Source organism: Heptranchias perlo, chromosome 19 (genome assembly GCF_035084215.1).
Source record: "Heptranchias perlo isolate sHepPer1 chromosome 19, sHepPer1.hap1, whole genome shotgun sequence".
NCBI classification, from domain to species: Eukaryota; Metazoa; Chordata; class Chondrichthyes; order Hexanchiformes; family Hexanchidae; genus Heptranchias; species Heptranchias perlo.
In genome coordinates, this window is record NC_090343.1 from 6919900 (window position 1) to 6944767 (window position 24868).

At 45.4% G+C, this 24868-nt stretch overlaps 1 protein-coding gene across 5 annotated transcripts in view; it reads left to right on the top strand.

Moving 5' to 3' along the window:
* matn4 (matrilin 4) overlaps nucleotides 1-24868 on the top strand; it is a 71186-nt gene that overhangs the window by 18294 nt on the left and 28024 nt on the right. For 3 of the 5 annotated variants that reach the window (XM_068000232.1, XM_068000234.1, XM_068000235.1), the window contains 8 exons: nucleotides 5405-5562; nucleotides 5847-6416; nucleotides 7030-7152; nucleotides 7641-7763; nucleotides 14785-14907; nucleotides 19564-19686; nucleotides 22116-22238; nucleotides 24398-24520. In XM_068000232.1, coding sequence (XP_067856333.1) covers nucleotides 5451-5562; nucleotides 5847-6416; nucleotides 7030-7152; nucleotides 7641-7763; nucleotides 14785-14907; nucleotides 19564-19686; nucleotides 22116-22238; nucleotides 24398-24520 — 1420 coding nt within the window. In that variant the 5' untranslated portion in view covers nucleotides 5405-5450. The remainder of the gene's footprint in view (nucleotides 1-5404; nucleotides 5563-5846; nucleotides 6417-7029; nucleotides 7153-7640; nucleotides 7764-14784; nucleotides 14908-19563; nucleotides 19687-22115; nucleotides 22239-24397; nucleotides 24521-24868) is intronic. The other 2 variants (XM_068000233.1, XM_068000236.1) reach the window with 2 other exon arrangements.

Here is a 24868-nt window from a genome sequence, read left to right on the forward strand (position 1 = left end):
TGAAAAACGAGGAGTTAAACTTGCTCGATATTTAGATTCTTGATTCAATTAACAGATTGACATTTGTAAAGGTGACAGCGGGAGAATTAATCAGTCATTTAAGTGTGTGCTGGGTGTAAAATTAAATGAAAATCATTCTTCCTGTGATAGACTCAGAATGATCTTGCAAAGAAATGAATGGATGAAAAATTGCCTGTAATAAGCTTTAAATGTGGCAGACATTGTAATAATGAAAAATTAGCTCAGTGTATATATCAGACTGGTTTATTCGAGACAACAGCAACTGGTGGGAAAAGATAGTGGAGATGAAACTGATCTCTGACGAAGCACGAAACGGGCGATAGTGAATCGGTACTTCATCTCACACTGCAGCAGCTTTTCCTTTCTATCCGTGGCTCAGTGGGTAGCACTCTCGCCTCTGAGGCAGAAGGTGCTGGGTTCAAGTCCCACTCCAGAGACACTAGGCACATAATCCAGGCTTTTTTTATAATTCGTTCATGGGATGTGGGCGTCGCTGGCGAGGCCAGCATTTATTGCCCATCCCTAATTGCCCTTGAGAAGGTGGTGGTGAGCCGCCTTCTTGAACCGCTGCAGTCCGTGTGGTGAAGGTTCTCCCACAGTGCTGTTAGGAAGGGAGTTCCAGAATTTTGATCCAGCGACGATGAAGGAACGGCGATATATTTCCAAGTCGGGATGGTGTGTGACCTGGAGGGGAACGTGCAGGTGGTGTTGTTCCCATGTGCCTGCTGCCCTTGTCCTTCTGTGTGATAGAGGTTGCGGGTTTGGGAGGTGCTGTCGAAGAAGCCTTGGCGAGTTGCTGCAGTGCATCCTGTGGATGGTACACACTGCAGCCACAGTGCGCCGGTGGTGAAGGGAGTGAATGTTTAGGGTGGTGGATGGGATGCCAATCAAGCGGGCTGCTTTGTCCTGGATGGTGTCGAGCTTCTTGATTGTTGTTGGAGCTGCACTCATCCAGGCAAGTAGAGAGTATTCCATCACACTCCTGACTCGTGCCTTGTAGATGGTGGAAAGGCTTTGTGGAGTCAGGAGGTGAGTCACTCGCTGCAGAACACCCAGCCTCTGACCTGCTCTTGTAGCCACAGTATTTATGTGGCTGGTCCAGTTCAGTTTCTGGTCAATGGTGACCCCCAGGATGTTGATGGTGGGGGATTCGGCGATGGTAATGCCGTTGAATGTCAAGGGGAGGTGGTTAGACTCTCTCTTGTTGGAGATGGTCATTGCCTGGCACTTGTCTGGCACGAATGTTACTTGCCACTTATCAGCCCAAGCCTGGATGTTGTCCAGGTCTTGCTGCATGCGGGCACGGATTGCTTCATCATCTGAGGGGTTGCGAATGGAACTAAACACTGTGCAATCATCAGCGAACATCCCCATTTCTGACCTTATGATGGAGGGAAGGTCATTGATGAAGCAGTTGAAGATGGTTGGGCCTAGGACACTGCCTTGAGGAACTCCTGCAGCAATGTCCTGGGGCTGAGATGATTGGCCTCCAACAACCACTACCATCTTCCTTTGTGCTAGGTATGACTCCAGCCGCTGGAGAGTTTCCCCCCTGATTCCCATTGACTTCAATTTTGCTAGGGCTCCTTGGTGCCACACTCGGTCAAATGCTGCCTTGATGTCAAGGGCAGTCACTCTCACCTCACCTCTGGAATTCAGCTCTTTTGTCCATGTTTGGACCAAGGCTGTAATGAGGTCTGGATCCGAATGGTCCTGGCGGAACCCAAACTGAGCATCGGTGAGCAGGTTATTGGTGAGTAAGTGCCGCTTGATAGCACTGTCGACAACACCTTCCATCACTTTGCTGATGACTGAGAGTAGGCTGATCGGGCGGTGATTGGCTGGATTGGATTTGTCCTGCTTTTTGTGGACAGGACATACCTGGGCAATTTTCCACATTGTCGGGAGGCTGACACTCCAAGTGCCAGTACTGAGGGGGTGCCGCACTGTCGGAGGTGCCGTCTTCCGGATGTTAAACCAAGGCCTCGTCTGCCCTCTGAGATGAACGTAAAAGATGCTCATCGACAGTATTTAGAAGAAGAGCAGGGGAGTTCTCCCCGGTGTCCTGGCCAATATTTAACGGAAAACTACATGCGCATTGCTGATCATTTTCCACCCGCTGCAGTCAGAGACCCAGGAAGATGACGCTGAGTTGCTCGCGACATCACCCCCGCCTCATTAGTACCGGAGTGCAATGCTGCCGCCTGCTTCAGGCCAACACTGCCGGCTCAAGGTAATTCACCGGAAATACGTGTGACGTGCAAAAGTCGGGGGGGGGGGATGGGGTGGGAGACCCCGCGTAAGGGGGTCTCCGTCCCCCATCCTCCTCGGCTTTGCTCTTGGGAAACAGACATATCCGTGACGCAAAGAAGAGGAAAATCGTCTCCTCGTTCTCGCCGAGTTCAAATGCAAGTACCGGGGTGGAAGAGCACTGCTCTAATCCTGGGCCAACCCAGTCCCCCTTGTGCACAATGTTAAGTTTACAAAAATATTGGGGGTAATTTTCACCGTCTCTGCCTGGGCTGTAAATACATATATATTACATTACAAAGAAACAGGCCATTCAGCCCAACTAGTCTATGTCGGTGTTTATGCTCCACACGAGCCTCCTCCCACCCCTCTTCATCTAACCCTATCAGTATAACCTACTATTCCTTACTCCCTCATGTATTTATCTAGTTTCCCCTTAAATGCATCTATGCTAGTTGCCTCAACTACTCCTTGTGGTAGCAAGTTCCACATTCTAAGTACTCTCTGGCTAAAGAAGTTTCTCCTGAATTCCCTATTGGATTTATTAGTGACTATCTTATATTGATGGCCCTTAGCTTTGGTCTCCCCCACAAGTGGAAACATTGTCTCTATGTTTACTCTATCAAACCCCTTCATAATTTTGAAGACCTCCGTTAGGTCACCCCTCTCCTCTTTTCTAGTGGAGTGGATTTTCCCGCCTGTCCAACCTTCATCTCATTGAAATCAACGGAACAAAAATCAGTCGGGTTCTACAAAGGGCGGGCGATCTGCTCCGTCAGATTATCACCCAGGCAGAGATGGTGAAAAATACCCCCGATTATTTTTGTGGCACGGGCACTGAAGGTGAAAATTACCCCGATTTACGTCTAATTCATTGACCCAACCCCCTGTAACTAGCATAAGTTGACAATCAGCCAACATCAAGGGACAAACTAACAAGACCCTCATTTTGAACCGTTTCAGTAGCTGGAACAATATGCCTCCTGCTTTTATTTTACAACTAAGATCAAAGGAATGTTACTTCTGTGTAGTATTGTACCCCTGACAATATCTCTTGGTAATTAAAATATGCTCATACAAGCAAATAGCGAAACCTTCAAAAAATATTTTGGTCAATCTTATTAAGTGACTCTCTCAGGACCATTTGTCATTTGGAAAAAAATCCAATTCTCAGTTTCCAGTTTGACATTCATGGATTTATATCCTACATTACAACAGTGACTACACTTAAAAAGTACTTCATTGGTTGTAAAATGCTTTGGAGCATCTTAAGGTCGTGAAAGGCACTATATAAATACAAGTTCGTTCTTTCTAAATACAGAGTCTCAAGTTCCTACTCCGATGTGCTCTCTAAACTTGGTGATTTTATCCACCCTCCTGGATTGCCCAGGCTGTCCCTTCACCCCTTGGCCCCTGGTTCTTGGTCCAGGCTGTGCTCAGATTGATAGGACCTCTGCCAGCCAGAAAGCCAAATGTTAACTCAACTTGGGGACCATCGACATAATTCTTGATGGATACAGAGCCACAGCAATAAAAATTGGCCAAAATTCAGCAAGTATTGGCACTAAATTGGCAATCTTGTTCAGAGATCATAGAATGATACAGTTCAGAACGAGGCCATTCGGCCCATTGTACCCATGCCGGATTTTTGAAAGAGCTATCCAATTAGTCCCACTCCCCTGCTCTTTCCCCATAGCCCTTCAATTTCTTCCCCTTCAGGTATTTATCCAAATCCCTTTTGAAAGTTACTATTGAATTTGCTTCCACCGTCCTTTCAGGCAGTGCATTCCAGGTCATAACAACTCACTGTGTAAAGACATTTCTCCTCATCTCCCCTCTGGTTCTTTTGGCAATTACCTTAAATTTGTGTCCTCTCATTACCGACCCTTCTGCCACTGGAAACAGTCTCTCCTTATTGACTCTATCAAAACCCTTCATGATTTTGAACACCTCTATCAACTCTCCCCTTAACCTTCTCTGCTCTAAGGAGAACAATCCCAGTCTCTCCACAGAACTGAAGTCCCTCATCCCTGGTACCATTCTAATAAATCTCCTCTGCTCCCTCTCCAAGGCCTCGACATCCTTCCCAAACTGTGGTGCCCAGAATTGGACACAATACTCCAGCTGGGGCCTAACCTGTGATTTATAAAGGTTTAGCATAACTTCCTTGCACTCTGTGCCTCTGTTTATAAAGCCAAGGATCCCGTATGCTTTTTTAACATCCTTCTCATCTTGTCCTGCCGTTGGTATGGCATAGGAAATGAAAAAGTGGGAGAAAAAAATTGTTAGTGGAGAGCAGAGGGAGGTGCATGTGTCTTTACTTTACTGTGCTTGATGTTGACATTCGGTGAGAATAGAAATGCCTCTTATCACTATCTTTGTAGCCACGATTTTAACGATTGACTTCAACATCGGGCGGGATGTAAACGGGCCTCCGTCCCGAACCCCTCCCCGTTCCCGCCGGGCGGGTTAGGTTAAAATCGGGACTAGAGATTCCTTATATTGATGAGCGCAAGAAAAAGATTTGAGTCATTCAGATAAAGTTTATGTAGATTGAATCACACGATTCTCAAAGGGAGATTTACTGTAGGTGGACCTGTTTGGGAGGAAATAACTGTAGATTTTTGCAGGAATTCTCGATAAATGGAGCCCTCAATCATGTTTTTCAAACTCTCAGCTCAAGGAAACCTGCCATCCTTTATATGTGACTCCAGTCCCACACTAACGTGGTTGACTCTTAACTCTCCTCTGAAGTGGCCGAGCAAGCCACTCAGTTGTACCAAAATCATTACCAAGGATAACTTCCCCACACGGATTCCCAGTGGTTCAAGAAGAAGGCCCACCACCACCTTCTCAGGGGCAACTAGGGATGGGCAATAAATGCCAGCCGTGCCAGCGATGCCCACATCCCGAGAATTAATTAGAAAAGGGGGGGTTGCTTCGGTTCTTGTTGTTATACCTGCCCATTCTATCACATGGTCTAGCTGTGTTTTTCTTTGCAGGCCTCTTGATCTCCTACCATCAACATCTTAAGACAATAACAACCACAAGAATCAGTGGCATGATTGAGGAATGATGGATGCTTCTCTAGGGTTTATGTTGCTAATGTTCTTCCTTTTTTTTCTCTCTTCAGCAGTGTGTCTCTGTTTCTCAGTCAGTCGTAGTCCTCAGTTTGAAAGATGAAGCTGCCCTGGGCAATTGGTTTAGTCCTGATAATGGAAGTTCTCTTGATGGATGGGATTCACAGTGCCAGAATAAGTCAAATGAAGTTAAGGAACAAAATGATTTCAGGTGAGGAAGAGCATTGAGAAAAAAATAATCAGCACTGAATAACAATGTGTCGACTGAAACATTGGAGACTTCAAATAGCTCAGATGTATGCAGTGCATCATTTTAAGAAGCCTACCGGCTGGGGCAGACTCGGCACTAAGGCTAAGGCGCACCGCCCCAAGGAACTCCAGGTGGATTTCAGCACCTGGATCCGTGGTGTTAAAGAGATGAAGGAAGGGTGGTGCATTTGAAGTTGCAGTCATCGACACTCTCTCTGGTTATAACACGTCTGTCTCTCTTTTCAGATCAAAAGTGTACGACCGGCCCCATTGATCTGCTGTTTATCATTGACAGCTCCAGGAGCGTCCGTCCCTTCGAGTTTGAGCTGATGAGGAAGTTTGTGATTGACATGGTTAATTTCTTGGCGGTGGGCCCCAATGCCGGCAGGGTGGGATTGATCCAATACTCCAGCCAGATTCAGAACGTTTTCTCCTTCAAAAAGTTCCAGAAGAAGGCGGACATGATCAAAAGCATCAAAGAGGTGATCCCCCTGGCCCAGGGGACAATGACCGGCTTGGCCATTCAGTACGCCATGAACATCGCCTTCACCGAGCAGGAGGGAGCCCGCCCCCTGGCGCAGAAGATCCCAAGAGTTGCCATCATCGTAACAGACGGGAGGCCCCAGGATCGTGTCAATGAGGTGGCGGCGAGGGCTCGAGAGGCGGGTATAGAGATCTACGCCGTTGGAGTGCAGAGAGCAGAGATGGCCTCTCTCAGAGCCATGGCATCCATGCCTCTTGAAGAACACGTCTTCCTGGTTGAGACCTTTGACCTGATTGATCAGTTCGCCAAGACCTTCCAGGACAAATTGTGTGGTAGGTGCTGAAGGAAAATTATAAAAAGAGAGATCTACTAACTCAACGTAGACCATGGATTGTGCCTGAGATTTTTCTCGTCTATAAGGCACTCTGCCACAGTGAGTAATACATTTACTAGCCAAGCCATCGCATTGAACTTTCAAAACCAAAACAATTAGGAGTATATTTCAAGACAGTCACATATCAGAGGGGTTCCGACGTCAATGATAAACCATTTGTGGTTTCTGATGTCAACCAAAACACTCAAAGTCTTGTAAAAAAGTCCAGTCTATTTATTACCCTATATGTGACACACTCGAGGCTACATGCTGGCCTATATGTGACTCACACTGGCCTATGTGTTGGTAGGTAACATAGTTTATGTTCTATGTACCCTGTAGGTAACACGTTCCCGTCTCTGCGTTTTACCCTGTATATAACACACTCCGGCCTATGTACTATCCCTTGCTATAAATGACCATTTATATAACACACTCTGGTCTGTATAATACCCCCTAGCCATGTGTTACCTTAAAGATAACACGTGTATCGTAATGATTTTTTATTCACTGCTATTACACCAAAACTAAAGGAGTAATTTAAGTTTTGATTTGTGTGTTTTCTTTTCTAGCTCAAGACTTGTGCGCTGTTGTGAACCACGGCTGTCAGCACATCTGTGTCACCACACCTGGATCCTTCCGCTGTGCGTGCCGCGAGGGCTACGTACTGAACCCAGACAAGAAGACGTGCAAAGGTACACTGGCTGGTATTTGATGTACAGAAGTTGCGGCTGATTATAATCTGCATCTTGTGGTGTTAAGGAGCTGGTTGCGAGTAACAGATAGTAAAGACATGAAACCTCAGCATTGACTTAAATTGTATTTCAGATAGTGTGTTGCTGGACATAGCTGACAGAAAGTAGTTCTGGAACAAGTTCACTAAAAATAGCTGAATATATTGTCTTTGCTAATTTCAAAATGTTAATTTATTCCATACATGGAGGAGTTGGGGGAATAACTATTTCCTATATATTACCATGTACATAACAGACTCTGATCTGTTTTATACCCCTAGCTATATATTACCTTGTGTATAACACACTCTGGTCTGTATAATACCCTTAACCATGTGTTACCCTAAAGATAACACATGTATCTTAATGATTTCTTATTCACTGACTTTTGCTATTACAACAAAACTAAATGAGTAATTAAATTTTGATTTGTGTGTTTTCTTTTCTAGCTCAAGACTTGTGCGCTGTTGTGAACCACGGCTGTCAGCACCTCTGTGTCACCACACCTGGATCCTTCCGCTGTGCGTGCCGCGAGGGCTACGTACTGAACCCAGACAAGAAGACGTGCACAGGTACACTGGCTGGTACTTGATGTACAGAAGTTGCGGCTGATTTATAATCTGCATCTTGTGGTGTTAAGGAGCTGGTTGCGAGTAACAGATAGTAAAGACATGAAACCTCATAAATTGTATTTCAGATAGTGTGTTGCTGGACATAGCTGACAGAAAGTAGTTTTAGGCCAGTTCTGGAACAAGTTCACTTAAAGATTTATCTCCAACATGAAGGAATTGGGGGAATAACTATTTCTATATATGTTTATCATGTTGCAACCCCTTCTCTTTTTTCAAGATGGTTTCATCATTGATAGCATTCACAGTTTTGTTACCAATTTATTGGGTTTGTTTTAAGGTGCACTGTTCGCTGGGATGGACTTGGGAGAGAACTTTTCTCTCTGTGCTTTCTATCGCAGTGAATCGTGTACATTAACATAGTGCGAAATCAGTAAATCAAGGCCCAGAAATTGCTCTTTTCTGGAGAATGAACGGCGCACCATAGATTTTCTTTGTTGGTCTTTACTGTGTGAAGTTCCTCTAATTCAAAGCTGAAAATAGTCCAGCGTTAATTCCAGCGGAACTACGACCATGCGAGCGGCGAGAGTATCGCTCGCTCTCCCCTCGACCAGTCACATTGCAGCATTTTTGACAAACCGCGAAGAGTCAGTGAGTCAAAACCAGGAAGTGAAAACCTTGTGAAAACAGTTAGAGGCCGCGAAATAAAGAGAGGGTAAGAAATATCGTATTTAAAGACAGAGATAAAAGAGTCAGAAAGAAAAAGTAAAAAAATTAAAATAAAAAAAATGTATGTTTTAAAGTGTCCAACAACTCTTAAAATCACAATTAATGAGACTGCTCATTTTTAAAATTTAATTTTCAGTTCCAGAGAGGTTGGTTGGCAGTTATTAAGATCTACCACACCATTAAATCTTAGTTTAGAGCTGATATTTTTGAGTGTACCTTTTTTGTGGAGATATTTTTAGTTTCTAGCTGGGCAGGAGAGCAAGTTGGCGCTGGTCCATTGATTCCAGTGATTCCAGCCGGTCAGGTCCATTTAATGCAATTTCACCACTAACAACGGTGAGCGCTGTTGAGCTCACCGTTATTTTAGAAGCAATTTCTGAGCCCATGTGTTGGTAATGCTGTGTGCTATAAACCCATCTCATTTGGATGTATGGTATGTTGTAGCCACATTCAGGGACAGAACCAGCCTCTTCTCCATGTGTAGCAATGTCCACGCTCTCTTGTTACATGATGCTAGCCAGGTACAGTAATCAAACTTTTTCTGAACTTACATGACTTCGCACCTGGACTGCTTTCATCCATTAAGATCTTCTGGAACATTCTCAGATGTGTTTTTTTTTGCAATTTGATTTGGTAGTCGCACAATCTCTGACGACAGTTTTAAAATATAAAGGAATTGGGACAAAGTCATTTCACATTGTTCACACGAGGGCGGACAACAGGGATGTGGGGAGCAGATGGCACAGTCCCTTCACTGTCCTTTCGCTTTGGGGACCTGAGTTTCAGTGGAGCCCAGATAAATGAGAGGAACATTCCTCTCTGATAAATGCACAGATGAAATGAGTTAGTTTGGCCAAGTTACTACAGTCCATTATGCAGAATAGACAATTGACAGTAAACTGGTATTCTCACTCAGAATGACCTGTAGGAAATGGAAGTGTCCCATTGAAGCTAGAGTGCTTTTAAGTGATTTGAGTAGGTGCAAATCGTTGGGGCAGAATAGAAAGCTTTGCTCTATATTGGCCTGATATAGAAGTACTTGATGCTGACCCTGGGAGTCTGAAAAGTATCCCTGATGTCCCTCACCTTGATCACAAAAATCCATGTCTTTGGACCTCAGTGAAAATCACATGGTCTGAAGACGCATTTTGGTGTCCAAAATACTGACCACAACTACAGCAAGCTAAAGACCCCAGACACTCATCCCTATGGGCTTTAGTCCCTAACTGTACTTTGCTCAGTTGGTACAGGATATATTCATTGTGGATTCCGTTCTGCCAGGTTTTCCTGTAGACTATGCAATTATTTCTGTATTTTCTGGATAATCTTCCTGTAGAAGTCTGGGAACACAATATAGAAAAATATGGAAAGATGAATCTTATGATTTTTCTTTTTAAATATTAAAGAAATACAATCATTGCATCTGGTTAAGTCTATCATACATCACTAACCTACAATTACCACCTCTGTACGATGCGAATGGTTAATTGGTTGGGGCCTTGTGACAAGCCTACAAATCCTGCCTCTTTTTCCGACATGTGATGTGCCAATTTTCATAAGATCGCAAGAAAGGAAGACTTGCATTTATATAGCGCCTTTCATGACATCCCAAAAATGACAGCCAATGAAGTACTTTTGACGTGTAGTCACTGTTGTAATGTAGGGAAATGCAGCAGCCAATTTTGCACACAGCAAGATCCCACAATTGTTGATGTTGGTTGAGGGATAAATATTGGCCAGAACACCCCTGCTCTTCTTCGAAATAATGCTGCGGGATCTTTTACATCCACCTGAGAGGGCAGGCGGGGACTCAGTTTAACATCTCATCTGAAAGACGGCACCTCTGACAGTGCAGCACTCCCTCAGAACTGCATTGGAGTGTCAGCCTAGATTTTGTGCTCAGGTGTCTGAAGTGGAGCTTGAACCTACAACCTCCTGACTCAGAAGTGAGAGTGCGACCCACTGAGCCATGGCTGACACAGGAATTATTTAGAAAAGTTTTTCAGCCTCGGTTGATCCTTACCTCTCGTACCCTAAATAGTAAAGAGTGAGTTATAAAACCTACCGAGTACTCCAACCTGGAAATAGCTCATTAAAAACTGCGTCTGTGTAAAAGGAAACCTTCCGCCCAAAACTAAAGAATTCAGAGGTTTCTGCCCAGGAAATGACGAGAAAGACTACACACCCATTAATCTATTGGCTGTAATGGGCAAAATAATGGGATCAGTTGTCAGGACCAAACTTGAGGACTACCTGTACAAAGGGTAGTGGAAATCTGGAACTCTGGGAGCTTACTGTGCACAAATTGCAGCGTTTCCGACATTGCAACAGTGACTACATTTCAAAAGTACCTCATTGTCTGTAAAGCACCTTGGGACGACCTGAGGTCATTAAAGGCACTACAGAAATGCAAGTGTTTCAAGTCTTTCCAATTGGTTTAATTGACATTAAGGCACGACAGTGTTACAGATAAAGATGCTTACAACCTTATCCGGGAGTGCAACTCGAAACTCGGAATGGTCAGTTCTTCTGTTTCGAGACACTGTCCTGGCCTTGTAGCTTTACTAAGGCTCCAGACACATACTTTTAACCAAACATCATGGTAAGCAAAAACCATCATGCACTCTGATTTTAGCCAAGTTGAACCAAATTTCTGCCCTTTTTACCAAGTCCATTCCTTTATCCATCTCACGGTTCCCAGGCGAGCGTCACCCTGTCAGTTCCTGCTCCATAGGTCTTACTTAGCCTTTCTTAAGAGCAGACGTCATCCATATCCAGGGTTTCAAGTCCATTCTTTTAGTTTTCAAAAAAAGCTGGTATTAAAAGTCGATATTGAAACGTCCAAAAGTCCTTCACCGCTAAAGAAGAAATAGTTTGGCTTGTGATTATTACCCTGTGAGGTGCAGCAATAGAACGGATCAGTCTGTACCCCTTATACAGTTCCTGATCTTAGCCCTGCAAAGGTGCCCCTACCTAATTTTTTGATGCAATAAATTGAAGCAACTGGGACAAGATTATCCTTTTTTAAAAAATACATGGGTAAGATGGGTATAGAGGGATATGGGCCAAGTGCAGGCAATTGGGACTAGCTTAGTGGTATAAACTGGGCGACATGGACATGTTGGGCCGAAGGGCCTGTTTCCATGTTGTAAACTTCTATGATTCTATAAGCCTGTCTTTGCTCACAGATTGCTACACCCGAAATGCCCTCCCGCCCCCCCCAGACAGTAAATTAATTTCCGTGAGAAAAGATCCATTTGTGCATCTTCTCCTGTATTTGGTGTGCCTTCTACTTTAAAACTTGATGAAGCCATCATAGAGCTAAGCTGGAATATTACTATAAGCAATAAGAAAGGACTTGCATTTATATAGCGCCTTTCACAGCCTCAGGTCATCCCAAAGCACTTTACAGCCAATGAAGTACTTTTTAAAGCATAGTCACTGTTGTAATGTGGGAAACGCGGCAGCCAATTTGGGCACAGCAAGATCCCACAAACAGCAATGTGATAATGACTAGAAAATCTGTTTAAGTGATGTTGGTTGAGGGATAAATATTGGCCAGGACACTGGGGAGAACAACCCTGTTCTTCTTCGAAATAGTGCCATGGGATCTTTTATGTCCACCTGAGAGGGGCAGATGGGGCCTCGGTTTAACATCTCATCTGAAAGACAGCACCTCCGACAGTGCAGCACCCCCTCAGTACTGGCACTGGGAGTGTCAGCATGGATTATGTGCTCAAGTCACTGGAACGGGGCTTGAACTCACAACCTTCGGACTACCGGAGGCGAGAGTGTGACCCACCGAGCCACACTATCAAATGAACGTTAAGCTGTTTAATACTAACGTAAAAACAATAGAGAGAGGAATCTGATATGAGCATGTTAGGCATTTATTCAATAATTTCATTCACTATAATATCACAAGGACTGCTATACAAAACCCTGGTTAGACCACACCTGGAGTACTGTGAGCAGTTCTGGGCACCGCACCTTCGGAAGGACATATTGGCCTTGGAGGGAGTGCAGCGTAGGTTTACTAGAATGATACCAGGACTTCAAGGGTTAAGTTACGAGGAGAGATTACACAAATTAGGGTTGTATTCTCTAGAGTTTCGAAGGTTAAGGGGTGATCTGATCGAAGTTTATAAGATATTAAGGGGAACAGATAGGGTGGATAGAGAGAAACTATTTCCGCTGGTTGGGGATTCTAGGAGTAGGGGGCACAGTCTAAAAATTAGAGCCAGACCTTTCAGGAGCCAGATTAGAAAACATTTCTACACACAAAGGGTTGTAGAAGTTTGGAACTCTCTTCCGCAAACGGCAATTGATACTAGCTCAATTGCTAAATTTAAATCTGAGATAGATAGCTTTTTGGCAACCAAAGGTATTAAGGGATATGGGCCAAAGGCAGGTATATGGAGTTAGATCACAGATCAGCCATGATCTTATCAAATGGCGGAGCAGGCACGAGGGGCTGAATGGCCTACTCCTGTTCCTATGTTCCTAGCATTTCAAGGAGAAGGCCCACCACCACCTTAACACGGCAACCAGTGATGGGCAACAAATGCAACCTTCTCAGTGCAATCCATATCCCAAGTAAAAAAAAACATTTTTTTTAATGGTTGTAGTTTAAACAGTTTCCACAAACTTCGGAGTCAGAGGTGGGAGTGTTACCAACAGAGCCAAGACTGACATTCCCACTCCCACACCTCAGGGTGGGAACTTTCAAGTGGTCCGGGTACGCCTCGATTTTAAAATTCTCATCCTTGTTTTCAAATCCCTCCATGGCCTCGCCCCTCCCTGTCTCTGTAAACTCCTCCAGCCCTACAACCCTCAGACATCTGCGTTCCTCCAATCCTGGCCTCTTGCGCATCCCCAATTTTCATCGCTCCACCACTGGCGGCCGTGCCTTCAGCTGCCTAGGCCCGAAGCCCTGGAATTCCCTCTCTAAACCTCTCCTCCTCTCCACCTCCCTCTCCTCCTTTAAGACGTGCCTTAAAACCTACCTCTTTGACTAAGCTTTTAGCCACCTGTCCTAATATGTGGCTCGGTGTCAAATTTTGTTTGATAATTATTCCTATGAAGCACCATGGGACGTTTTGCTATGTTAAAGACACTATATAAATGCAAGATGTTGTTGTTGTAGGGTATGGCACTGAGCCATAGGGACCCAGAAAGGCCCAGCTTCAGTCCAGGTTGGTGCTTAGTTGGAGCTAGCTTCGCCACAATAAGCGGGTAAATAACAGGCTGTGGTTTCTGATTCAGAGAAGCATCCAGCCATCCCTGCTGGAAACGGGTGAGTACGAATGTGGGTTGAGGACAAGATTAGGCTTGGGTTGTGATAGGAACATAGGACCATAGGAACAGGAGTAGGCCATTCAGCCCCTCGAGCCTGCTCCGCCATTTGATAAGATCATGGCTGATCTGTGATCTAACTCCATATACCTGCCTTTGGCCCATATCCCTTAATACCTTTGGTTGCCAAAAAGCCATCTATCTCAGATTTAAATTTAGCAATTGAGCTAGTATCAATTGCCGTTTGCGGAAGAGAGTTCCAAACTTCTACCACCCTTTGTGTGTAGAAATGTTTTCTAATCTCACTCCTGAAAGATCTGGCTCTAATTTTTAGACTGTGCCCCCTACTCCTAAAATCCCCAACCAGCGGAAATAGTCTCTCTCTATCCACCCTATCTGTTCCCCTTAATATCTTATAAACTTCGATCAGATCACCCCTTAACCTTCGAAACTCGAGAGAATACAACCCCAATTTGTGTAATCTCGCCTCATAACTTAACCCTTGAAGTCCGGGTATCATTCTCCAATAGCTTGCTAACATTCAATCCCCAGGTTCACCCGTCTACAGAAAAGGCCGGATGGGTGAGGTAGAAGCTGGTCTCGACCAGCGATGGAACCATATCCCAGATGCCAAACCGCCATTGGGAAAGGACAGAGCGAAGGTGGGGCCTGGCTGGGAACATCGGAAGACTAAAAAACTGGGAATCTCGCTCTGACGAGCCACGAGGATGGCCAGTGAGGTTTTAAAATGTCACATTCCTGTACAAGGAGGTGGTGTTTTTGAAGTTGGGTTAAGGCACATTATTGGGGCAGAGCTTTAATCTGTACCTGGCCTGGTTGTACCTGGCCTGGTCGTGTTTCATGCTGAAACTAGGTGGAAAAAGTGATCACAAAGTTGGGGGGGGTGGGGGGGGGTGGGGGAATAAAAAGGAAAACAAAGAGCACATGGTTAGAAACTTCTGGATTGTTCTGACCTGTGAGTGTGTGTGTTTCTCTGTAGCCATCGACCTTTGCTCCCATGGAGACCATGACTGTGAGCACATATGTATTAGCTCTCCGGGTTCCTACCAGTGTCGGTGCCGTGAGGGCTTCAGACTGAACCAGGACAAGAAGACATGCATCGGTTAGTGTCCCAACACTTTTCCTTATTACTGCTGCGTATATTTATTTTTAACTTGATTATTGTCTTGCAAAGCTAAAATGGAGAGTTTTAAGTCTGTCAAAATCTTTTTTATTAGCCCTGTAAGGAAAGGGTTAATCAGACTGTCTTGAAGTCTTGCTGGTGGTATGATCACAAGATAGACTTGCTTTATACATGTATGTATAGAGGAATAGAATTCAAAGCCGAGAAGTTATGTTAAACTTATACAGAACCTTGGTAAGAGCACAGTTTGAATACTGTGCACAGTTCTGGTCTCCATGTTATAGAAAGGATATAGAGGCACTGGAGAAGGTGTAAAAAAGATTTACAAGGATGATACCTGAACTGAGAGGTTATACCTATCGGGAAAGATTGAGCAGGGTGGGGCTCTTTTCTCTAGAAAATGGAAGACTGAGGGGTGAGCTGATAGAGGTTTTTAAGGTTATGAAGGGGTTTGACAGGGTAGAAGTAAAGAAGATGTTTCCCCTTGTGGGGGGAGACCAAATCCAAGGGCCATAAATATAAGATAGTCACTAAAAAATCCAATAGGGAATTCAGGAGAATCTTCTTTACCCAGAGAGTGGTTAGAATGTGGAACTCGCTACCACAAGGAGTAGTTGAGGCGATTAGCATTGATGCATTTAAGGGGATGCTAAATAGGTACCAATTTGGCCCAACTGGGCTATGCCGGTGTTCTACAGGAGCCTCCTCCCCCCCTTCCCCCCCCACTTCATCTCCCCCTATCAGCATATCCTTCTATTCCTTTCCCCCTCATGTGTTTATCCAGCTTCCCCTTAAATTCTCCTTTATGACGCTCCTTAAAACCTACCTACATTTACTACATGTTGTAGTGAATTTCATCTGCCACCAGTCTGCTTATTGCCATAAATGCTCTGCAAGCCCTGAGAGGCACCATCGGTTTTTACTGCCCTGCTTAGTTTAGCGGCATTTGCAAACCTGACAATCTCGCAGTTAGATTCAGAATCCAGGTCATTCATGTAAATAAGACACAATGGGAAGTCCGAGCATTGACCGCTGAGGAACGCCACACGACACCTCGCCTGCCAATCCCTCAAAAAACAACTCGTACCAGCATCTTCTGTTTCCTTTAGCCAACCTCACACCCAGTCCCATACTGTACCGTAGACCCTCCCCCCTACCCATCAATGGCTTAAAACTAGTTGCTGGCAGCGTAAGGCAACAGCCAGGCACCGTCCCTGCAATTAGACACTTATGTTTGGCCCAATTTTACTGCCAACAGTCAAATGTCAGCATTCACCAGCTAACTATCGAGAAAAGTAATACTTCAGGTACTAGCCAGTGGCAAGTTTAGATAAATCATCTGGGCAGCCCACATATATAAAGAAAGAAAAAAGAAAGACATGCATTTCACGACCTCAGGATGTCCCAAAGCGCTTCACAGTTGATGAAGTACTTTGGAAGTGTAGTCACTGTTATAATGTAGGAAACACAGAAACCAATCTGCGCACAGCAAAATCTCACAAACAGCAACGTGTAAACGATAATCTGTTTTATTGATGTTGGTTGAGCGATAAATATTGGCCAGGACACCAGGGAGAACTCCCCTTCGAAATAGTGCCATGGGATCATTTATGTCCACCTTAGAGGGAAAGGGCCTCATCCGAAAGACGGCACCTCCGACAGTGCAGCACTCCCTCAGTACTGCAGTGGAATGTCAGCCTAGATTATGAGCTCAAGTCTCTGGAGTGGGACTCGAACCCACGACCTTCTGACTAAGAGGCAAAGACTCTTACTAATGGCTGCGGAGGCATGTATGATCTGGACTTCTAACCTTTGGTCGAATTCTTACAGATAAAGGGGGTCATTTTGACTTTGGGGGAACAGTGTAAAAGGGGTGATATCAGATTAGATGCCATTATAAATTTCTCCCGAGTTTCATTTCCATTGACTTAATTGGAAATCGGGAGAGATGTGTAATGGGCGGCTGATCTGATATTGCTTGTTTTAAATTGTCGCCCAAAGTCAAAATTACCCCCATCGTCATTCACCTCCTTATGAAAAGTGCTAATTGGCTCTCCCTGTACCCTAAACCACTCAGTTGAGATATATTGAGTGGTTTAGGGAGGGAATTCCAGAGCTTAGGGTCTAGGCAGCTGAAGGCACGGCCGCCAATGGTCGAGCAATTAAAATCAGGGATGCGCAAGGGGCCAGAATTGGAGGAGCGCAGAGATTTCGGAGGGTTGTAGGGATGGAGGAGGTTACAGAGATAGGGAGGGGCGAGGCCATGGAGGGATTTGAAAACAAGGATGAGAATTTTAAAATCGAGGCATCGCCGGACCGGGAGCCAATGTAGATGAGCGAGCACAGGAGTGATTGGTGAACGGGATTTGTGTGAGTTAGGATACGGGCAGCAGTGTTTTGGATGAGCTGAAGTTTATGGAGGGTACAAGGTGGGAGGCCGGCCAGGAGAGCATTGGAATAGTCGAGTCTTGAGGCATTGATGAGGGTTTCAGCGGCAGATGAGCTGAGGCAGGGGCGGAGACGGGCGATGTTACGGAGGTGGAAGTAGGCGGTCTTGGTGACGGAGTGGAGATGTGGTCGGACGCTCGTCTCAGGGTCAAATAGGACGCCAAGGTTACGAACGGTCTGGTTCAGCCACAGTACAAACCAAAAGGCAGGAATATTTTCACTCTGTTCCTTCAAGGAAACCATTAAGGAAAAGTCTACAAAAAAACAAGTAGGAGTGGGATCTGTCCTTGCCCTCGACCCATGTTCTAACCTATCAGTTCTTTTTCCTCCTAGCCATTAACCACTGCGCCCTGGGAAATCATGGCTGTGAGCACATCTGTGTGAGCACCCCTGGGTCGCACCGCTGCCGCTGTAGGCCCGGACACACCCTCAACCAGGACAAGAAGACCTGTTCCGGTTACTAGCCACCGACTCCATCCCTCTCCCTGGCCAATGTCTAAGGCTGAACCAGACCGTTCGCAACCTTGGAGTCCTATTTGACCCTGAAATGAGCGTCCGACCACATCTCCGCTCCGTCCGCAAGGCCGCCTACTTCCACCTCCGTAACATCGCCCGTCTCCGCCCCTGCCTCAGCTCATCTGCTGCTGAAACCCTCATCCGTGCCTTTGTTACCTCTAGACTCGACTATTCCAATGCTCTCCTGGCCGGCCTCCCTCTTTCCACCCTCCATAAACTTGAGCTCATCCCAAGTTCTTCTGCCCCTATCCTAACTCGCACCAAGTCCCGTTCTCCCATCGCCCCCGTGCTCGCTGACCGACATTGGCTCTCGGTCCGGGAACACCTTGATTTTAAAATTCTCATCCTTGTTTTCAAATCCCTCCATGGCCCTCGCCCCTCCCTATCTCTGTAACCTCCTCCAGCCCTACAACCCTCCGAGATCTCTGCGCTCCTCCGATTCTGGTCTTGCGCGTCCCTGATTTTAATCGCTCCACCATTGGCGGCCGTGCCTTCGGCTCCCTAGGCCCTAAGCCCTGGAATTCCCTCCCTAAACTTCTCCGCCTCTTTCTCCTCCTTTTTAAAACGCTCCTTAAAACCCACCTCTTTAACCAAGCTTTGGTCACCTGTCCTAATATCTCCTTATGTGGCTCGGTGTCAAATTTTGTTTGAAAATAGCTCCTGTGAAGCGCCTTGGGACATTTTACTACATTAAAGGCGCTATATAAATGCAAGTTGGTAATGACAGAAAGGGAGTCACTTTTCACTCCGCTCCTTCAGGGAAATCATTTAAGAAAAATCTACAACAAAAGCAGTGGTGGGTGAAACCCATTCTAAAATAATCCAACGAAGTGCCAATGTTGAGTCTCCCCATCGCCTCCATGTTCCAATCCCAGTTCTTTTTACTTAGGAATATACAACAGGGAACCCACGCAGTCCACTGGATAGGCCCCAAAAATTCAAAATATACCGCACATTGCTCTATCTCTAAAGAACGTATTTACAGTATTGCTGGACGTAGTGCACAAAGGCCTGCCCCTCCCCCCCTCCCCGCCCTGTGCGTAAAGTACTTGACTCTTAAAAGAAAGAACTTGCATTGATATAGCACCTTCCACAACCTCAGGATGTCCCGAAGCGCCTTACAACCAATTAAGTACTTTTGAAGTGTACTCGCTGTTGGGTAATGTAGGAAACGCGGCAGCCAATTTGCACACAGTAAGATCCCACAAACAGCAATTAAATAAATGACCAGATCATCTGTTTCAGGTGTTATTTGAGGGATAAATATTGGTCAGGGCACCGAGGAGAACTCGCTTACTCTTCTTTGAATTGTGCCTTGGGATCTTTTAAGTCCACCTGAAAGGGCAGACGGGGCCTCGGTTTAATGTCTCATCTGAAAGAAGGCACCTCCGACAGTGCAGCACTCCCTCAGCACTGGCACTGGGAAATGTCAGCCTGGATTGTGGGACTCAAGTCCCTGGAGTGGGGTTTGAACCCACAACCGTCTCATATACTACACCGTGTTCTAAGCTTTCATCCGTGCCCCCTTATTATAAATGTAAGGACTTGCACAACACCAAATGCAAGTCCTTATATTTGTCCACCCCAGTCCATCACCGGCATCTCCACATCATGACCCTTATTATAAAGTTTTTGATAACGTCAAACAAATTATGCTTTTTTTCTTCCTAGCCCTCAACATCTGTGCAAAGGAAGATCATGGCTGTGAGCACATCTGCGTGAGCACCCCTGGGTCATACCACTGCCGCTGTCGGCCTGGGTACATTCTCAACCAGGACAAGAAGACCTGCACCAGTGAGTGTTGGACTGGTCATTTGTCTTTAATTGTCTTCTATTCCAATTATTTTTCCCCTTTCCCGGGGAAATCGTGTTTGACAAATTTATTAGAGTTTTTTGAGGACATAACTAGCGGGGTAGATAAGGGGGAACCAGTGGATGTAGTATATTTGGATTTTCCAAAGGCATTCGATAAGGTGCCACATAAAAGGTTATTATGCAAGATTACGGCTCGTGGGATTGGGGGTAATATATTAGCATGGATAGAGGATTGGTTAAAGGACAGAAAACAGAGAGTAGGGATAAACGGGTCATTCTCAGGTTGGCAGGCTGTAACTAGTGGGGTGCCGCAAGGATCGGTGCTTGGGCCTCAGCTATTTACAATCTATATTAATGACTTAGATGAAGGGACTGAGTGTAATGTATCCAAGTTTGCTGTCGATACAAAGCTAGGTGGAAAAGTAAGCTGTGAGGAGGACATAAAGAGTCTGCAAAGGGATATATATAGATTAAGTGAGTGGGCGAGAAGGTGGTAGATGGAGTATAATGTGGGGAAATGTGAGGTTATTCAGTTTGGTAGGAAGAATAGAAAAACAGAATATTTTTTAAATGGTGAGGAACTATTAAACGTTGGTGTTCAGGGAGATTTGGGTGTCCTTGTACAGAAACACAAAGTTAGCATGCAGGTACGGCAAGCAATTAGGAAGGCAAATGGTATTTTGGCCTTTAAGCAAGGGGGTTGGAGTACAAGAGTAAGGAAGTTTTACTACAATTGTATAGGGCTTTGGTGGGACCACACCTGGAGTACTGTGTACAGTTTTGGTCTCCTTATCCAAGGAAGGATATACTTGCCTTAGAGGCAGTGCAACGAAGGTTCACTAGATTGATTCCTGGATGAGAGGCTTGTCCTATGAGGAGAAATTGAATAAAATGGGCCTATATTCTCCGGAGTTTAGAAGACTGAGAGATGATTTCATTGAAACATGTAAGATTCTGAGGGGGCTTGACAAGGTAGATGCTGAGAGGTTCACTCGAAGAGTTGTGAATCTTCGGAATTCTTTTCCTCCCAGAGAGCTGAGGATGCTGAGTCGTTCAGTATATTCAAGACTGAGATAGATAGATCTTTGACTCTAGGGGAATCAAGGGATATGGGGATCGGACGGGAAAGTGGAGTTGAGGTCGAAGATCAGCCATGATCTTATTGAATGGCGGAGCAGGCTCCAGGGGCCCTATGGCCTACTCCTGCTCCTATTTCTTATGTTGTTATGTTTTCATTTGTTCTGAGTCTTGAACCAGAAAGGAATCTCAATTATGGATCAAACCCTCTGTGGCCACTGTTGATGTTGCCCTGCCAGGAGATCCATTGGCAGGGCAGGATTCCGCCTTCTCCTCTAGAGATGGAAGACTCTTGTGGTGATGAACGGTTTGATCCATCACTCTTAGTGAGGAACTGATGAAGCTGAGCTTCCAACTCAACGGGCATTACAAAGAATTACATTGAAATTGCAGCACAGAAACAGGCCATTCGGCCCAACTGGTCCATGCCGGTGTTTATGCTCCACACAAGCCTCCTCCCACCCCACTTCATCTAATCCTATCAGCATATCCTTCTAGTCCTTTCTCCCTCGTGTGTTTACCTAGCTTCCCTTTAAATGCACCTAAGCTGTTCACCTCAACTACTCCTTGTGGTAGCAAGTTCCACATTCTAACCACTCTCTGGGTAAAAAGGTTTCTCTTGAATTCCCTATTGGATTTATTATTGACTACCTTATATTTATGATCCCTAGTTCTGGTCTCCCCTGCAAGTGGAAACATTTTCTCTACATCTACCCTATCAAACCCTTTCATAATCTTAAAGACCTCTATCAGGTCACCCCTCAGCCTTCCCATTAACGCCCAGACGGGGGCAGTGAAAAACGACCCCTCTACTTGCTGTTCGAGTTGTGGTTCCTGCTTTTCCCACAAGAGGAGAGACTCTGCTCACCCCCACGTGCATTACAAAGTAGTGAGCGGTCCGTTTAAACCCAGATTTGAATACTGCCGGACAAGGAAATTCAAACCTGAATTAGGATCCCCTACAGCGCCGTGAGGTGAATCTGCTACAACGTGAGGCCCCTCTGGTTATCATTTCACTTTCCCTCCCACCCCAAACCCACCCACCCCCAGCACCTGACACAGATCCAAAAGAACAAAAGAAGAGTACAGATTTCTTCATAAACTCGTTTACACCTTTCTTTATAAAATGCTCCTCCATAGTTACTTCACCATCTGGTGAAACCTTGCAAAGACTTTGAATGTTCTTTGGCCCAATTGGTCCAATTTCATTTGTCAGGGCCAGTCCACGTGATACCGAGGCCCTGCCAGCGGTATCATTTCTGACCCTGCTCGAGTGCTTGTTGGGCTGGGTGTTGCATAGACACTAAAGTGTGAGGGATCTTTCTTTGCAGTGTTGAACTACTGCTCGTTTGGGAACCACAGCTGCCAGCACGAGTGTGTGAGCGTCCTCAGTGGATACTACTGCACGTGCCAGGAGGGATTTGAACTGCAGGACGATGGGAAAACCTGCAAAGGTGAGCAGGAGCAAGGGAGTAAATCCATAGCACGGATGGTTTCCCATTCTGAGACACCTCTCTGGCTTTATTTGGATCATTTTCAATCTGCCCACCTCTGAACTATTGGCTAATTCCCAGCAGTTTCAGTCCATTGTCAATGCATTCTGTATATGATGTGTAGTTTGAAGGGGAAAAAAAACAAATTTTGCATTTATATAGTGACTTTCAAGATGTCCCAAAGCACATCATAGCCAATTAAATACCTTTGAAGCGTAGTCACTGTTGTCATGTGGGGAAATGCAGCAGTCAGACTGCACTCAGCAAATTCCCACAGACAGATAAATGACCAGATAATCTGTTTACAGTGATGTTGTTTGAGGGATAAATATTGGCCAAGACACCGGGGAGAACTCCCCTGCTCTCCTTCAAAATAGTGCTATGGAACTTTTTACATTCACCTGAGAGGGCAGACGGGGCCTCTGGTTTAACTCAGCACTCCCTCAGTGCTGCACTGAGAGTGTCAGCCTGGATTTTGTGCTTCAAGTTTCTGAGGTGGGACTTGAACCCACAACCTTCCGACTCAGAAGAGAGAGAGTGCGGCCCACTGAGTCACCACCAATGTCTGGCTTGTTAAGTAATACAGGAGCAATAGAAAGAGGCAATGCCAGTGATAAACTAGTAACATGAAGCATTAATGGAACAATATGACTTTGGTGTATTATTAGTAATAATGGAAAATAGTCTGACATTGATGGGGGAACAGTAATGTTATGGTAATACAGTGGTATTGGAATGGTAAAATATTCATAAGATAGCAGTGACGTAGTGCTCACCCTAGGTTTTCCAGTAGTTTTATGCTGAGGCACCAGTCCCAAGGAGTGTCTTAATGCCAAGCTATTCCCAGGAGCTCTCCAACACCCTGTACTATAGGGTGATGGAAGATGGGTCTTCACTCTCAGATCCTCACATGCTGGGGTTGCTAACTCTGGGGTTGGACATATTCCTGGAAGTTTCATCACCCAACCTCCTGCCTCCAACCGCACCCCACCCCCTCCACACTCCCGCTATCGGTCGCCTGACACGTCCATCCTCGTGACACACCGTCTTCCCACAGCCAATCGGAAAGCGAACAGACTCTTCATTGGCCGATTGGATGATTCTTGACTGTCGGTCAAACAGCCTTTTTTTCCCTTCTCCGATATTTTTATAATTAATAAATGAAAGCGTTAAAAGAAATTTTTTTTTAAATCACACTTTTTTTTTAATGTCCCTTCATTTTTTCTCCCGGGTGTTGCTCACAGCAGTGTCCTGGAGGTTAATGTTTAACTCCTGGAGACTCCAGGACAATCCTGGAGGGTTGGTAACCCAATCACATAGGGATAAACTTCCTCTCATCACTGCCTGAAGTAACATCATAAACAAAGCAGGAAACTTCCCTAAATTCACAATTTCTAGCGTTCTTTTTAAAAAAAATCACTCTTAAGCAGAAACGTTCCCTCATGATGGGCTCCCTGATTGAAGGCAAAGCAGTTTCCAATAGGGAAACATAAGAACATAGGAAATAGGAGCAGGAGTAGGCCATTCGGCCCCTCGAGCCTGCCCCGCCATTCAATAAGGTCATCGCTGATCTTCGACCTCAACTCCACTTTCCCGCCCGATCCCCATATCCCTTGATTCCCTTAGTTCAAATATCTATCAATCTTGAATATACTCAATGACTGAGAATTCCAAAGATTCACCAAACCTCTGAGTGAAGAAATTTTTCCTCATCTCGGAAGGAAGGAATAAGGGAAGTGGAGAGCCAATCATTTCACTTAAACTACAGGCCGCATAACTTAAATGGAAGCCTTTCGCTTGCGCTGTGCATGCTGCGAACGCTCTGCCTCCCCGTAGATATCCTTTGCTTCCTCTCGACGGCAGCAAGAGAAGGAGAGGTTATAGTGATGAATCCCAGCTCTGGTGACGTCCCATGGCAGCGAGTGGGGGCCCAAAGACGCATGGAGCAACGGGTCTGGCAAAGGGGCCACAGGTTTAACAAAAGAAGTGAGCCTCCTAAGCCATGTTATGAGTGCTAGTGGGTCAATGAAATGGTATAACTCTAACCGTGCTCCTGACACACAACAGTGGTATGTCAATAATGCTTCATTTCTTAAGGTGACCAGTGTCTTGCATTGCAGCTGTTAACATGTGTAACACCGTGGAACATGGGTGCGAATTTGAGTGTGTCAGCACACCTGGATCATATTTCTGCATCTGTCCTGCGGGGAGAAAACTCAATGAGGATGGAAAGTCCTGCAACAGTGAGTCATGTTCCTGTCTGCACTTACTCAGTCTCCGTTAGCAACTGTTTGCATTGCATGACCTGCTGATATTGCACCACCATGAACGTAGAATAATACAGCACTGCAGGAGGCCATTCTGCCCATCACACCTGTGCCGGCTCTCTGAAAGAGCTATCCAATTAGCCCCACTCCCCCTGCTCTCTCCCCATAGCCCTGCAAATATTTCCTTTTCAAGTATTTATCCAATTCTCTTTTGAAAGTTACTATTGAATCTGCTTCCACCGCCCTTTCAGGCAGTGCGTTCCAGATCATAACGTAATCGCTCCGTAAAAAAAATTCTCCTCATCTCGCCCTCGCCCCCCCCCG